This window comes from Taudactylus pleione, unplaced genomic scaffold (assembly GCF_031769625.1).
Source record: "Taudactylus pleione unplaced genomic scaffold, aTauple2 ptg000273l, whole genome shotgun sequence".
Lineage (NCBI taxonomy): Eukaryota > Metazoa > Chordata > Amphibia > Anura > Myobatrachidae > Taudactylus > Taudactylus pleione.
Genome location: NW_028284675.1, coordinates 2,179,900 through 2,197,624, shown reverse-complemented (window position 1 = coordinate 2,197,624; position 17,725 = coordinate 2,179,900). Strand labels below are relative to the sequence as shown.

At 42.4% G+C, this 17,725-nt stretch overlaps 1 protein-coding gene across 2 annotated transcripts in view; it reads left to right on the top strand.

Annotated features, from left to right (window-relative positions):
* The window catches only part of FRAS1 (Fraser extracellular matrix complex subunit 1), a 539,698-nt gene that overhangs the window by 472,058 nt on the left and 49,915 nt on the right, over positions 1 to 17,725 (top strand). For both annotated transcript variants that reach the window (XM_088481448.1, XM_088481449.1), the window contains exons 49-56: positions 146 to 286; positions 841 to 1,068; positions 1,379 to 1,492; positions 2,354 to 2,504; positions 2,773 to 2,932; positions 7,911 to 8,079; positions 9,650 to 9,896; positions 15,222 to 15,566. In XM_088481448.1, the coding sequence (XP_088337574.1) occupies positions 146 to 286; positions 841 to 1,068; positions 1,379 to 1,492; positions 2,354 to 2,504; positions 2,773 to 2,932; positions 7,911 to 8,079; positions 9,650 to 9,896; positions 15,222 to 15,566 (1,555 nt within the window). The remainder of the gene's footprint in view (positions 1 to 145; positions 287 to 840; positions 1,069 to 1,378; positions 1,493 to 2,353; positions 2,505 to 2,772; positions 2,933 to 7,910; positions 8,080 to 9,649; positions 9,897 to 15,221; positions 15,567 to 17,725) is intronic.

The window sequence follows — 17,725 nt, the reverse complement described above, 5'->3', positions numbered from 1 at the left end:
TGTGCGGATATAAAAAGCACACACATGCACCCTTCACTGTAAATAGGAGGATAAGATCAGCTTATTGTTTTTTTACTGCAAGAACATAAATGTTTTGGCTTCAAAATTGTTTCTATCTGTTACAGTATGTGTAACCTTTTTTTAGGTGTCACAAACATTTTACATCACCATCAATAAAGTGGACGACTCTTTACCTGTGGTACAGAATTTAGGCATGAGGGTGCAGGAAGGTGTTCGGAAAACTATCACAGAATTTGAGCTGAAGGCTACGGATGCTGACACTGAGGTATGAGATTGATGTTCACAGTCCACTGGTCACAGTAAATGCGATTTGTTGTCTGGGGACTAAGCAGCACAGTGACCCAGTAATGAATAACGACATGATTCCTATGTATATTAAAAACATTAATACAGAAATTAGCATACAACACGTGGCCAAATACTTTTTCTCCTTCACAAACAAAAGTAGTTTGCACCTTAACCATTTTTATACAATTATTCATCCTGCCCCTCCCCACCTTCTATTGTATCTTTATCCTTTCTGTTTTACTTTAAGTATGTCAATGTTTGATAAAATATTAATAAATATATTAAAGATTAGGAACACAACCTTTGTATTTTTTTGTAAGTTTTTTCCATGAGAAATTATAATAACAATCGCAGATGAAGACCAGTTTGTCACTTACCCCTCCTACCAGTTCTGCAGCAGTTGGTATTAGAGGATTTCATTTGTTCAATAAAAAAAATACTCCTTTATCATGTTTAAAGCTTTAGGTAACAGAGATTCAGTGCTCCTTGCCATAATATAATAGTGATACCTGTACTTCTTTTCTAAAACAGGCAGAATCTGTCACTTTCACCATTATTCAAACCCCTCGTTACGGCTTTATTGAAAGAAGTATCAATGGCCAGAGCTACCGCCAGACCTCCACCTTTACAATGGATGACATCTACCAGAATCGGATCAGCTACAATCATGATGGGAGTAATACACTGAAGGACCGATTCTCATTCACTGTATCAGATGGAACCAACCAATTATTCATTGCGGATGATGGAGGAAAAGAGGTATCACTTGCTCATCAGAATTTACTACTTAATCATCTTTAAACATGATTGCTAGTCTCAGTACTACAATCCATTCAGTCTTATCAATGAAGCTTTATGATATTCTGTTGGAAAGAGCTGGCTGAACTGTGATACAATCAGCACCCCAATATGAGATCACTAGTCACAAAAAAATTACTTGTTCCAAGCCAGTGAAATGTTAAACTTATATTGATGTTTATATCTTTTTATTGCCATTAACATTTTCTAGAAAGCAAACATTGAAGTGGAATTTGTGTCAGGCTCAAACATCTTTCTATCATGGTTTCAGATTGTAACTGCAATTCCTCAGAGATTTAAGGTAGATATCCTTCCAGTTGATGATGGAACACCAAGAATTGTTACCAATCTGGGTCTTCAGTGGTTGGAATACATGGATGGCAAGGTACGAACAGCTATATTTAGAAGTTTATATGTGGCCACCTTCAGTTTTTGTAGTATTCAATTATCACTGGTTTCTTTGTTGGTTCATGAGGGAATCTATCAAGAGAGATTACCTTCCCATCCACTGTCTGATCCACTAGTGATTAATTGATTGTAGTCTACAAATTAACTGTTTGGTCACTTGTGCACATTTGAACTTGATTCTAGTACATGGTTTTACAGTCTTTAACTTGTGCCTGTACTATAGATTAACCAGTTGATCAGGAGTCTTTTCCTTAAAACAGTAATCCAGTTAAGATTGAGGTGTGTTTTTTAGCATATATCACTGTGGCAAGCTGTAAGAAGAATAACATTTTCTTTGATGAATTTTTCCAGTCTGTTGTTACTGATTTCTAAATTTGCGGTTTCCACAGTGTCAATTGTCTAACATGGCACAGTCACATGATGTAGTGAGCATCAAAGCTTTAGAACTGTGATATCTTCCCCTTCCTTCTCTATTCTCTACCATCATATGAAATACTGAGCCTTTGGCAGCCATCCTTGTTTGCACTCCAAAGAGATTTTTAAAATGAGATAATTATTTTTCAGGAGATTAACGGATGCATGCTTAAAAAATCTATGCGAGATTACTACTTTAAGCTATTACTTTAAGCTCTTACTCACTGTATAGATAGAACTCATCATAGTCATTACTAGTGCTGGAATCTTAACACTGGCTGCTACGCTACGGTATGCCGAATATTTCTTGCTATATAGTTTTGTGTAGGTACCGCTATCTATTTTTTGGAATCCTGTTGTAAGTAGGCATTCCTCTTTTTGATGATTTGTAGAGTCTCAGTGGTGTTATTTATATTATCTACAGGCTTTGAATTACATTACCAAGAAAGAACTAATGACCATAGACCCAGACACGGAGGACAAACAACTCATATATGAAATCTTAAGTGGACCAACGCATGGTTACTTAGAAAACAAGCTAAGACCTGGGATATTCCTCACTACATTTACACAAGGTATACACTTTACATAGTTTGTGAATGGACAGCATAAGGCAGCACAGTCACTCTGTGTTGAATACATGTTTTTAAATTGGGGGTTTATGCCCAGTTGCAGTTTTATATATAGTTATTTGTATTTTTTAATCATTATTTAATATTTTTCCATTATAGCTATTGGATGTTATACCATGTCTTAGGTTCACATTCATATTTTTTTTTAATAAGTTTGCTCTGAAGGTGGGCTTCTGTATTAATTAACAATGTGTTTCTGCTTTTGCACCAGAGGACATAAACCTGGGTTTAATTCGTTATATTTTGCATGAGGAAAAGTACAAGGAGACAATGGATAACTTTAAGTTTCTTGTGAAGGACACTAAACCCAATGTGGTCAGTGACAACATGTTCCACATCCAGTGGTCTCTGATCAGTTTTACACACGTCAGGTAAGTCTGTGGCTAGACTTGTCTACATCATGTCTAGTAATGGTCTTCAGTCAAAGAACTGCATACTAGAAGAACATAGAAAGACAGAGTTCTAGTTTTCCCATTCGCCTAAATGTTTTATTTTTTCTTTTGGGACACACCCATTGCCTACACACGTTTCAATTATTCTATTTTTGTTTTTAGAGCTGCAACTGCTGTATATATGATTTAGACAATGGCTACTCTTTAATATATTCTCTGTCAGTTATGAAGATATCGTAAAACTAGAACATACAGCAGTGTCCTTAATAAAGTATACTTAGCTGAATGTAATAGACAATGTAAGTGAGAAAGTGGCTACTGTTGGTACTGCTTTCCAGTATACACAGTACCTAAAGCTGCCTTGGACCTTTATGTGGTCCCTGCCTAAATTGTTTTGGTAGTAAATCACCTGTTGTATGGAATATTTGATAGTATAAAACAATTAGAAAATACCCGACACATTCTTTCATTTGTAGCAACATTCTATAAATTCTGTAAATATGTCCGTGCTGGCCAGCTACATACAGAGTATAGTTAAGTATAAACTAAGCTGAGGCAACAGTAAAATTATGATGAATAAAAGTTTGCTATTGTTGATGCCTAAGTAACACTACACTCTCCCGTCCACATTTATGTCACTGTCTTTTAATTCTATTAGAAACATCTTGTTATCCACATGATGTCTATTTGTGATCTGATCATCGAGGTATTCAATGTATGACTGTGGGAGAAGGGTTTCCAGAGGAAACTAAGGGATTTTCTTTGAGGTTAAATAGATGGTATGAAAATACTGTAACAATGGTTCTAATCAAATGTGTGACCATGTAATGAATTATATCAGGATATAACACCTTTATTAGACGTTGGGTGTTGCATGAAGATGATAAATCATTGAAGCACAACATTTATATTATTCGTTCTCCCTTATGCCACCTTCCAGGAAGTTTTGCCTTCTCTGATAAAAAAAACTTGTTAGGAACCACAATATGTGCTCTTAATACTTGAAGCTGTCATTTGTCATAGAGATAAGACCTTGCAGAGAACAAATAACAATTTACCAGAAAATGTGTTTTATCCTTAAGGTTTGGGCTTAAAAAATTTACAGTAGTACGTTTCTGTAGAATTCAAGCAATGCCCTATATGGAATATTATGCCACACAGAGTTTTAGAGTCCAGATTCACCAAGAAGATACGTAAATTATTGTTATAGACTTCTCTGTTATCTTCTGGTACTTAATTTGGTATATTAAATTTTTTTTATATTATGTTTGTGCTTAGTAGTTTCAGTAGTCTAATTTTTCTCTCTCTTCTCTGTTCACTAGAAAAGAACTAGCTGGTTAGGCCTGCTCTTACCGTGTTTCCCCGATAATTAGACCTACCCCGAAAATAAGACCTATCCTTACTTTTGATGAATGTCCCTAAATAAGCCCTACCCCGAAAGTAAGACCTAATAAAATCAAAATTTTTCCCGGTCCCTACACTATACTAATATGGCCCCATCTCCGCCCCAAGCATTGAAATACGGTACTAAATGAAAGAGCTGGAGGAGGCTGACCAGCCCGCTCGGGCCGCACCTCCACCAGCTTACAGTACCATAGTCAGACTGCAAAACAAGCTTACAATAAAGCTTGTTCTGGAGTCAGCGCGTGTGACGTCATGATGTCACGGCGCGCCTCCGAAGGTGGACATCGGAGGAGCCAGCGGATCGTGGAGGAAGGCGCGTCTCTGAAGGTGGTGGTGGAAGGAGCCGCCTCCGGATTCTTATTGTAAAGGTAAGTGAGGAGATGGCTGCATTCAACAGGGAGAGGGACAGGCTGTATTCAACACCGGGGTGGTGGGGGGGGGGGCGGGGCTGGAGAGGCACAGGCTGTATTCAGCAACAGGGGGGAGAGAGAGGCACAGGCTGCATTCAACAATGGGGGGGGGAGGGAGAGGCAGAGACTGCATTCAACAACGGGGGGGAAGGAGAGGCAGAGGGTGTCACTGTTAAATAAAATAAGCCCTACCCCGAAAATAAGCCCTATGGTGTTTTTTTGGCCCCCCAAAAAAATAAGACAGTGTCTTATTATCGGGGAAACACGGTAGTATTTTACATTGTTGCAGCAAAGTTGGAGCTCTGCAAAACAGATAACCTAATACCATCTAACCACTGGTGTGACATTAGGCTTTTTGGCACTACTGAAAAAGCAGGTGTAAACACATGCAATACATTTTCCATAGGTTTGTTTTAATTATATTTTACATGATTAATGCGACTTTAGCATTTATTAATAACACTACCCCAACACAAACAGTCTTATGCATGTGACACGTGGTCAAAGTACTATTTTGTTTACTAACTCTGTCAAGCACCATCTGACATAAGCAGGCACATATACTATTGTTTACTCCTGATGTCAACCTGCCATACATTCTACTGTTGGGTTGGGTATGGATTGCCAGTGGTTGGGATGCCGCTGGTCAGAATACCGACAGCGGCACACCGACAGTCAGAATCCCGACAACCATCAGGAAACAAGGTAAGTCTAACTCTAACCCTCCCTCCACGGTGCCTAAACCTAACCTCCCCCTAGTGCCTAAGCTTAACCTCCCGCACCCTAAAACTAACCTACCCTCCTAGTTCCAAAACTAACCTCCCCCTCCCCACACCCTAACCCTCCCCCTAGTGCCTAACCTTAACCCCGCACCCTTACCCTCCCCTAACTGGCTATACTTACCTTCAAGATGCCATCGGTCGAGATTCTGGTCGGGATACACTGTCGGGATTTCGGCACTGGTATTTAGACCGTCGGCATCCCACATGCCAGGATGCTGACTACATCCCCTACTGTTTTCTCCTGGTGTTAACCTGGCATATATGCCAGAGTTGGACAGATCATGTGGTATATCCTACAGGATGTAGTTACTATCCCGGCGGTCGGGATGCCAGCACTCAGAACACCGGTGCCGGAATCTTGACAGCAGTTGGAATTCCGGCACCAGAATCCCGACCGCCGGCATCCCGATGGTAAGTAATAGGGGGAGAGTTAGGTTTAGGGTTAGTGGTTATGGTTAAGCATTAGAGGGAGGGTTAAGGTTAGACCACGGGAGGGGGGGGTTAGGGTTAGGCTGCGGGAAAGGTGGGTTAGGATTTGGGGGAGGGTTAGGATACTTACTGAATTGGGTCAGGATTCTGATAGTCGGAATGCCGCTTTCGGTATTCTGACCGCCTGAGTCCCATACCCAACCCTGTCCTACTCTGTAAACTACTCAAAATTATTTGGTTGTACTTTGTTGCCCCTCCTCCTAACTACCTGGATGATCCTGCCATTAGCATATGTTTGTATCAGAGATTATGCCAGGCACATGGAAATACACATGGCCGATACAGTGAAACTGCAAATGGTTCATTAAATAAGCAAAATGCGCTCAATTCCACATGAGTCCCACAATGTTTTTTGCTAATTATGAAGTGTGGCGGGGTAAATACTTATTCTACTCTCACTGGCAATCCAAGTGATTTAATAAAAGAAGTGTGTGTGCAAAATACCTGTTTAATTCACTATGTGAAATGTGTTCGATGTTTACTTATTAACAATGATTTTTATGATCCTAGGATGAAAAATGTATTGATTTACCTTTTATGATTATTTTACTGTTTATAAATCTTTTATGACCTTGCTATTGAGGGCTTTGTATTTTTAACCAGCTCATCGTAAGCTTGTTTAGAATGCTCTCAATGTACAAAGTTCTCAACCATCATTCTTAACACACTTGGCACACACACATCACACCTCACTGCTCTACATTTCCCAGTTATTGTGACTCTGCTCTCTTCATTACATGTATGCTTGTCTTCCCACTTGTCTTCCTAATCTCCTCTAATGTCTCATATTATCCCACTACGTACCTTATGCTGGCCATACACACTACAATTATCGGGACGATCTGCCTGATATTGGCGGATCGCCCCGATAATTGTAGCGTGTGTGCGGGCGCCCGAGGGTTAAATATTGCTCGTTCGGGCATGCCGGACTGTCCAGCATGCCCGTCCGATGCGATATTTACCCGGTAAACTGTCGGCCGCATCGGGCAGTGTATGCCGGCGACATCTGCGGCTGGCAGGCTGCCAGATAAAATGTCTGTCAGGCTGACAGACATTTTATCTGGCCGTGCATGCCCAGCATTAGTGTTTTTCTTTATTTACTTATTATCGGCACAGGCAATATAACAATATGAATGATTGTAGAACAATGAATAAGCCCTTCCTAAACCTCGGGTATAATTCACCTTGCTGCCTGGGCACTTATGTGAGACCCAGCCGATTATCGAGGAAATGCAATGTTTTCAGTATTGTCAAGTGTTAATAAATTCACTGCACAAGTTTAAATGCAGAACGTGCTATACATATTTACTTATTAGCCTTTACATAGCACCTACATATTATGCAGTGCTTTGTGACAACTGAATCATTCATATCAGTCCCTGACCCAGTGGAGCTTACAATATGTATTCCCTTCCACATGAACACATTCATACACTAGGGTTAATTTTAGTCAAAAGCCAATTAACCTACAGTATGAGTACATTTTTAGAGTATGATGGGAAGCTGGAGTACCTAGGAGAGTGCCCTAGTCAGAATCAAACTCTTGACTCCAGCACTGTGAGACAATAATTCTACCCACTGTGCCACCAAAACACACATACCATAACATACCATTACTATAAAGTGTCCATTTTGGCATTCTCGTAAGACCTGCCATTTACTTGAAGGGAGTTCTATAGCACCAGTTAGAGAGTATAATATATTTGACTTATTTTAAGTTTCTTTTATTCTTATTGTTTTAATACAGAATGATTGTATATTCTACTGGTCTTTTGGGCAGAGACCAAATATGGTGGCTAATGAAGGTTGTCTTATAAAGAGTATCGGTGTAAAGGAACACTATTTAGTAACACAATTTTTTTATGTTAACAGTTACAATGTGAGTGAACAGGCTGGATCCATCAGCGTGACTGTAAAGAGGACTGGGAACCTTAACCAATATGCAATAGTATTGTGCCGCACAGAACAGGGAACTGCCACATCAAGCTCCAGTGTGGGCTCTAGACCAGGGCAACAGGACTATGTGGAATATGCTGGACAGGTAAATATTTGCTTTAAAGCTTGCTTTGTGCAGGGGTGTGTTTAAGGGGATATAGTCATTAGGTCGATATATTTACAATGTTGATATTCACAATGTCGACAACACAATGTTGAGAGATCTCAGACTGTTGACATGTGAAATGTCAACATTAATGTTAATCTGCTGATGGAAGGGTTAGGGTTTGGCTGTGCAGGGAGGTTAGGGTTAGGCACAAGATGCAGTGTTAGGGTTAGTGGTAGGGATTAGGGTTGGGGATGGTAGAGCAATACTTATCGAAATGCTGGAGAATCACAGGTCTGACCCAGAACTTGCTGCTGAACCCCCAAGAACCCCCTAATGACTAACTAAGCAATTGAAAGCTTACAATTAGCTTAATTAGTCCATAACTACTTAGTTTCTGGCAGCGCTTTCCTCCTCCTTCTCTTCTCCGAAATGCTAGAATTCTTCATAGTCTTTTGTAGTGTGTGTTTGAGATCCGTGCCATTTCGTGAGACCCCCACTGTGTTTGTTGCTCCCTGTCAGTGTGTGTGAGACCCCGTGTGTGTGTGTGTGTGTGTGTGTGTGTGTGTGTGTGTGTGTGACCCCTGGGATGTGTGAGACCTGTCAGGTGTGTGTGTCCCAGTAACTGTTAGGAGTGTGGTGCCTGCGGCAGCCAGGCACAGCACACAGAGGAGCGGCCGGAACACATTGGTGGGTGCCCGTGTGTACCGTGGCTGCAGCTTTTTATTTTTTTCCCTTGCAGGTTTTGTTCCTCAAGAAATTTTGTGACCATTTTTTAAAAAATTGAATACCACAGCTATAGGAAGTGTGCACAGCTGCGGTATTTGAAAAATGGTTGCGATTTCCGCATCATTTTTATGCGGCGAAAATTACACGGGCAATGGAATATGCACCTTTCTGTGTACATCTGCATTTTCTTTTTCTGGCATGGATCTACAAGTATCAGCATGGTACCACCTCTTATATGTTTAAAATATATATATTTTTTGTAGTTTGCCATTAGATATATTTTTTTTAATTTAGTGATGTTTTTACTATAAAAGAATATCCACTGCCAAGTGCTGTCTGTATTGTAGCTATGGGAAGCACCTCTAGACTTCCAGGAGCTATATACCCTCATACAGTATGTCTTTTTACCAGTAATTCCCAATACATCATTTCCAGCTATGGAGTACAACTCATACTTGAATATTTCATGAAGCATTGCTTTGCCAAATACTTTTTATAGTAGTCTATGTGATGATCATAACTGTACAGCAACAGTGTATTTTCTGCTTAGAGTCTAAAATATTGACGCTTTATATTGTTCTGTATAATTATCTTTTCTTCTTTGTGATAAGAATGCATTACAGCCAAATACCAGCTTGCCTAGGAAAAATCATATATATAATTAGTACTTAAAATAGCATTGAAATTACAACAACTTGCTAAGAGACTGTAATGGGGGCAAGGTCTTCAGCTGTCAGTGTTGAAAAGAGCAGTCTCTAGAAATGTGTTTTATTTAAAGGGAAAGCGGCCATGTCTGTCTGTATATATAGATATATTTATATCTAACGTATCATTCTATCAGGTGCAATTTGATGAGCGAGAGGACAGGAAGGCTTGTACTATCATCATTAATAATGACCAGGTGTATGAGAACATTGAACGTTTCACAGTGGAGCTGAGCATGCCAGCCTATGCCCTTCTGGGACAGATCACTAAAGCCACCGTGAACATTAATGACACAGAAGATGAGCCCACTCTTCAGTTTGATAAAAAGATATATCGTGCCAATGAGAGTGCTGACATTCTTTCGGTGCCTATTGAGAGGAAAGGTTTGTTCATTTTATCTGTCAAAAAAGATTATTTTACATAATGTTCTAAGTGAGTGTCATAGCTGTAGGCAAACTCAGAACCATACACATTTGGCAGTGCTTTATGTCTATGAAAAAGGTGTTGGTACTCACTTAAAGTAACAGGTTGAGACAACATTTATTGTAGCTTCCATAATGTTGACAAATCTCCAAACGCTATTTTATTCATTTCTGAAAATATTTCACTGATTTCTTCTTATTTCTGGAAATAGCTATACAAATATAGGTGACCGGGATGCCCTGTGTCATGTCAGCCGCTGGGGAGTCTGGTCCCGGCAATTACCACGGCAACTGGGTCCATAGCGGTCGCAGTGGCTGATGGACGCCTCCCTGACTAGCACGTGCAGCCGCACATCTGCAGATGCAGTGAGTGGTGGGCCCAGGTGCAAAAATTTGCTTGGGGCCCCCCTCCTCCGCTCTACTCCAAGTTCAAAGTGCAGTTGGAGACTGAAAGAGGTAGAGGGTGACAGGGAGAGGCAAGAAGTAGGCAAAGAGAGGCAAGAAGATGACAAGGAGTGGGTGACAGGGAGAATCAGTGGGTGACAGGGAGAGATAACAGGCTGTGGGTGACAGAGAGAGGGTGATAGGGAGAGGTGACAGGCTCTGGGTTACAGGGAGAAGCAGTGGGTGATAGTAAGAGGTGACAGGCTTTGAGTGACAGGGAGAGGGAAGAGGCAGTGAGTGTCAGGGAGAGGTGACGGGCTGTGGGTTACAGGGAGAAGCAGTGGGTGACAGGGAGATGTGACAGGCAGTGGGTGAGAGGTGACAGGGAGAAGCAGTGGGTGACAGGGATAGTTCACAGGCAATGGGTGAAAAGGAGAGGGGATACGCAGTGAGTGACAGGGAAAGTGATAAGTAGAGGTGACAGGGAAAAGCACTGGGTGACAGGGAGATGCAGTGGGTGCCCAACACATTATTTCACACTGTAGTACCCCCCACATTGTTACAATGTAGTACCCCACACATTATGCTACACTGTAGTACCCCCCACATTATGTCACACTGTAGTGCCCACACATTATGATACACTGTAGTCCCCACACATTATGCCACCTGTAGTCCCCACACATTATGCCACCTCTAGTGCCCACACATTATGCTACACTGTAGTGCCCACACATTATGCCATCTGTAATGCATACCTCCCAACTGTCCCGCATCCAGCGGGACGGTCCCGCAGTGTCCAGTGTTGGGGGGGAAGTTGGGGAGAGCACAAACAGTGTGCAGGAGGAGAACAGATGCCGTGTGCATGCGCACGGCAACAGTTCTCATGTGTACAGACTGCTTGAGGGCTGCCCAGCAACTCGGAGAGTGCTGGGCACGCCCCCAAAGTGACGAAAACGGGGGAAGCCGCGAGGCTTCGCCCCCTTTTCCATGAGCCACACCCCTTTTTTGACACACACACATCGGCGTGCGAACTGTCCCACCGTGAGGTGGGAGGTATGGTAGTGCCCACACATTATGCTACACTGTAGTGCCCACACATTATGCCACCTATAGTGCCCACACAGTGTACTCACCAGCAGCATCCTCAGGCAGCCGGCAGAGCAGCATGAGTCACACCCATGAGGCTGCACTGCTGCTAGGTCAGAGGAGCATGTGATGGGCTTCTCCAATCAGAGCTCAGCACAAGCTCCTCTGACCCCACTGCAGAGACTACTGGGATTTATTACCCAATAGTGCACTGCAGTGCTGAGCCTGACTGCACTGTGCCCTGGTCCTCTCTGCGTGTAGCTGCCGGCTGGGTCAGTCAAAGCCTTGATGACTACTCGGCAAACAGCTGCACTGTACCTGCCATACAGGCAGTGTGGACCCCTATATAGCTGCGGGCCCCGATGCAGTGCGCCGACTGCACCGCCGATAGTTCCACCCCTGTGCAGATGGTTTACATTAGGGGGCTTGTCTGTGATGAGACAATCTGATTGGCCCCTGTTGATGGTAACTCCCTGCTGGTTTTAGCTTCATGCCCTCTGTGTTTTACTACCTGGTCCCTGTGATCTGGTGGAAACTCTGTGCTGCTGTTGGTCCCTGGCTGTTATGCTACCATTCCTACCCTGGTTTTAGCCTGCATTACTAAACTAACTCCAGTCCTGCTGCTTTTGCAATCCAGCCTGCAGTTTATACCTACTCCAGCCTTACTCCCTGTGGCCAACTAGTTATTAACATAAACTCCTACTATCCTGAGTTAAATCCTGGCAGAATCCAAATATTGGTGAGAACATTAATTTTGAAGGGAAAATGGTGGCTGTTATAGCTGAAGACCTCAGACAGGCCCCTCACTGCCCTTTCCCCCACTGATTTTCCCACCTGTTCGCCCCTTGTCTTTCCCTTTTAGCCTCCCTCAATTTCACAACTCCCCACGGCTGTCATACCACCAAACAATACCCAAAGTTTCCCAGTGACTGCCATACAATACACAGAGCATTCCAATGACCACTACACAATATTCAGAGCATCCCAGTGACCTCCATACAATACACTCTGATCTTAGATATGTTCTGACTGGACCTTGTAGCAAAGGAGATGGGACAACTCCTGACAGTGCTCTGTGACAAATGTTCTAAGCATTTCTACAGTAGTAGATTGAGCATCCTGTTATGTCAGTGTTCTAGGCTGGAACTTTTTTCATGCTCTAAATGGACTATTAATCTTTCACTATTAGTCTAATTTTACTTGCTTTTCACTCCTATACCAAAATTCAGTATTTGCCAGATGTACACTGAACTCAGGCCACGTACATACCAGGAATTCAGCCTGTGTAGTGTTATAAGATCACATTAGACCTACAGAGCCCGGATCAATGAGTGATGTAATGCGCACTTAGTACGTGCTGGAGGTTCACGCAGCTACATCTGCATATGTTCCAGCACAGGGCGTGCAGTTAGTACATAGCTCAAAAGAGAGACAGGTACAGTCACATACCAGCAGTGCAGCATTAGCACAGAAGCAATGTAAGGAACTGGACAAACATACCCAAAATACGTTGCACTTATTGTAGTATCAGCTTATTCTAATCATGCTGTGATTCTGTTTTATATCACTACATTTCACAGAATGCATATGAGCTATTCTTCAGACAAGATTGTACGCGAGGTTCAGTGTTTGATTAAAGGGGTAACATTTACAAAATGGGCTGCAGAAAATAATGGGCAAAACTCTCTGCTCTAGGTGCTGGGTGGGCGGTGTGAGGCCTCATTGTTTCAAGGGTCTGAGTGCACCACACACCCTGCATCCATAGTAGGTACACCACTGTCACTTTCTGATACAACCTTTATTTATCTTACAGTATAATGCTGTGTTCTGTTTCTGCCGCTTTTAGCAATAGAAAATTCATCTACTTGAGAAAATATATCACTTTGCGTACAGTTATACCAAGTTAGGCAGCGATTAGATGTACTTTCAGTTATGAATTACTGTTAGGTATCTGGAACACTGTGCTGAAATAGATTGTAGCTATGGTTATATATGAGTATGTGGGTATGATATGCTGATACAGCATAGCTGCAGTGCACATTAGTCTATTACTTCTGTGGGTTGCGGTTTTAAACACCTTGATCAGCAAATTTATTATTAAGATAAAATATTTCTCCAGCTTTCCCCAGCTAGATTCCTGTGCCAGTGTTGTTCATAAAAGCCAGTCTTAATGTATTTTACATTCGTTATTGTGCACTTAAATTGTTACATTTCCTGAATGGAGTTCTGTAACATTAACAGTGTAATCACTGGTATTCCCATTGCTAGAAATAGCAATAGTACAGTAATATGCAAAATACCATTCACTTCACAGTCAGCAATTTCCACTGTGCTGGTGATACAGGTCCTTAGGGCATTTTGTCATATATTGTTGTCTACAGTGCCAGATTAAGGTCCACATGGGCCTGGACCTGAAATTTATGAAGGGCCTATTGTGTGGTGCTGCAAAGGGTGTGACCAGCATGGCAGGGGTGTGGCCTCTGATATGGTGGTGTGACCAGTGATGTGGGGTGTGTGGTCTATGCCGAGGGTTGTGGCTTCTAAATCCAGCTGTTTCAAGGTCAAAAAAAAAAAAAAGCTGCCTCTGTGAAGCAAAACGCGTTGGTATTATACACTCCTGGCTTTTGGCACACATGATTTTGGACCTAGCACCTTATCATGTTGGAGCACCATTTGGAATTGGGACGCTTGTGCAAACTACCCTGCATCTGGTCACCACGAGGTTTTATCTGTTTGCGTTGGACTATAACATCTATGAAGACCATCGCTAATTAAAGTATCCCTCATCATTGTGATCTGAGACGGGTAATATACCTATACTAACACTGGACTTTGCTACCCATATATGACTTTATCCCACGGTGCATATCCAATTGGTCATACTGCAATATCTAGTACCTACAGGGTGTTTTCAAGCTTATGCCTTATGAATGCACTTTACATATTTTTATGTTTGTGTTGATTTTATCATTCATCATCATTCTCAGTACTGAGTTTAAAATTTTGTTTATTATTTATTGTGAATTGTATTAAAAAAATTTTATTCTATACACTTAGCGCTGCTATCATATTGTTTATCGGGTCTCAGGCGCATGCACAATAGAAAAGAAAAATCGGCATGGCGTCCACCTCTGAATCAGGGTAGAGATAATTCAGACAAGCCTGATTCCTCTCAGTTTAAAACCTTGTCACTTGCGCTGCAAATGTTACATATTCCATTCTGTAAAACAGAAATACTATCTTATTCAGAAATCTTCATTGGGACTTCCATTAAAGTTTGCAGACAGTGACATTTCAAAACTTTGCATCATGCTGATATATCAATAAAGAGCTTTGTGATTGCTTTGGCTGTGCTGCTCATTTGTTTTATTTTCTATTATCTGTATGTCGGTGACTGTCAGATCTAATGGAAATACCTAAATAGAAGCAGCAATCTATTATAGATATCTGCACAGTTGCAAGCTAAGAACATTTTAGTTTAACAATGCTCTGTGGTCTAACATAGCAATTTCCGCTACTTGAAACACTTTCTTTCTATTTTTGTTTTGTTTAGTTTTTGTTTTGATATTTTTCCTATTCAATTTCTTTTTCTGTTGTTGTTGACTTGTATCTATAACTAGTTCTAAATTACTTTTGATTGCAGCTTTATCTTCCCCAGAATTTGTTTTAAAATAAGTGTTTAACATTTTAAAGATTTGTAATATTATTTAGTATTCTATTTTACTAAACAAAATAATATTGAGAAGCAAAAGTGCTACATTTATTTAGAGATTTACTGAGAAGCGGCAAGTGATTGCACCATCATTTTTACAGGTGACCCAGGAAGCGTTGTTTCTGCTGTTTGCTATACGGTACCAAAATCTGCCAAAGGCAGCAGTCTTTATGCCCTGGAATCAGGATCTGATTTTAAGTCAAGGGGAATGACCAATGAAAATCGTGTCATTTTTGGACCTGGAGTTACCATGTCAACCTGTGATGTCAAAGTAATTGATGACAGTGAATATGAAGAGGAAGAAGAATTTGAGATAGCCCTTGCTGACACGTCTGTGAATGCTAGAATTGGCAACATTGCTACTGCCAGGATCGTGATTGAAGGACCCAATGATGCTTCAATGGTCTTCTTAGGAGATGCCTCATTTACTGTCAGTGAGGATGCAGGTATAAATTAGACAACATTTTGAAGTATTAGCATTCTTATGGTTTTATCTATATAATAAGTGAAGAAGCATGTCTATCTGTTGTTTTGGACCTAGCTTCACCAAATTTGGCGGAGTGGTGTAGTTTGAGGAGGATCAGGTTTTTGCCTAGGTTTGAACTTCTTCAGAGCTACAAACTGTCACACAATCCCTAAAAATGGGGACACTCTTACATTACACAGGTCCCGGGGTTGGCTTCAGTGGAAATTGGCAGTCTTACAAAAACCTGTGTCAAAGCTTCAAATGTATCCTTTTACTCTCATAGGTTGACCAAACTTTTTGACTCATGCAAGTTCATATTAAATCCAGAGTTAGTTATTTTTAAAGTGACCATATATATTAGTCAACCCTCTTAGTTTGCATGCAAGGGCGTAACTACTTTGGGGGCCACATCTCAAAAGTGCCCCCCAGAGGTAAAAAAATCACATACAGTTGCCCATTCAAGTTATGCCACAGTAGTACCCCTTATACACATTATGCCACGCAGTGGTAGTGCCCCTTATACATTTATGCCACACAGTAATGCCCCTTACACTACATAGTAATGCCCCGTACACTACACCGTAATTCCCCTGACACATTATACCACACAGTAATGCCCTTTGCATATTATGCCACATAGTACTAGTGCCCCATATAACACATTATTCCACATAATAGTAGTACCCCTTACACTACATAGTAATTCCCCTTACACATTATACCACACAGTAGTGCCCTTTGCATATTATGCCACATAGTAGTAGTGCCCCATATAACACATTATTCCACATAATAGTAGTACCGCTTACACATTATGCCACACAGTAATGCCCCTTATAACATTATGCCACACAGTATTGCTCCTTACACATGCCCCCCCAGCAACTAACCTCCCTGTCTCCCTCCAGTAGCCTCTCGTCTCCCCCTGTGTGCCATCAGCAGCCAGTAGGTGTGGATTTTGTGCCAGGATGTCAGCTAATTACAGCTTGCGCTCCGGCAGACATGGACAGACATCGACAGTGCAATTTGAATCTGGCGCCAGTCACAAGCCATTCAGAGCTCACGGACCGTCAGCCAATCAGGAGCCACCACTGCTGATTGGCTGCCAGTCCGCAGCACTGATTGCCTCGCGACCAACAGCACTGTGGCCTTCATTCAGAGGCGGCCGTACGGTCTACGACCGCACGGCCGCCTCGATGTTTGACAAGTGCGCATGCACACGAGGGAGCCGGCTCCTTTGTGCGCATGCGTGAGACCCGCTAGACCGACAGCGCCGGTTGTAGCGGGTCTCTTTCCAAAGGGGGCGAGCTGTCGATGTTGATTGACAGCTCGCCCCGTTTGGAAGGCGGGCCGGGGGGGTGGCAGCCCAAACGGAGGCGTTCCCATGGGCCAGAATCTCTCCGAGGCTTACGACAAGTGAGACCCTACCCTAGGGTCTCGTCGTAAGCCCCGATGGTCGCGATGGTCTCTGACCATCGCGACCATCACCCTAGCGGTCGTTAGAGCTGTGGGTGTAAACCCACAGCCTAACGACCGAAACAGAGGCGGGCGGTCAGGATGCAAGCGGCCACCCAGTTTCTGTGTCGACCGCTTGCATCCTCCGACCGCCTCTGAATGAGGCCCTGTGTCTCCATGCCTACCTGTCATGTGCCAGCTGTAATAAGCTGGCGGGCCGGCACCAATTCAACACCGCTGACACCCGGGCCCCCCTTGGTGGCCCTGACTTGACAGGCCAACCTTGTGTGCTTGACTGGGTGCAGGGGGAGCGGCAGGCCACAGAGGCAGCTCAGGCACCATAGCAGCCCTTGCACCCATGGTAGTTACACCACTGTTTGCATGCATCTTGGCAAACAGTGGGGTCCTTTTCAGGATCAATGTAATTGGGTTATAGGCAAGGACAATATAAACAAAGAAAGGATCCAGTCTTCAACCCGGGCAACGCCGGGTATCCGAGCTAGTATAAAATATGGTCGTAGTAAATATCTTGTTCAGAAAAACCCAACTTTAGATGCCAATAGACCATCGGACCAACTATAGATTATTTAACATGGACAAAAATAAAAACACTGGATTTACTAAGAGTATACTGCCTTTTGTTTAATGTTTTCTTTGGGAGGGGGGACCCTGGGCTGTCCAGTT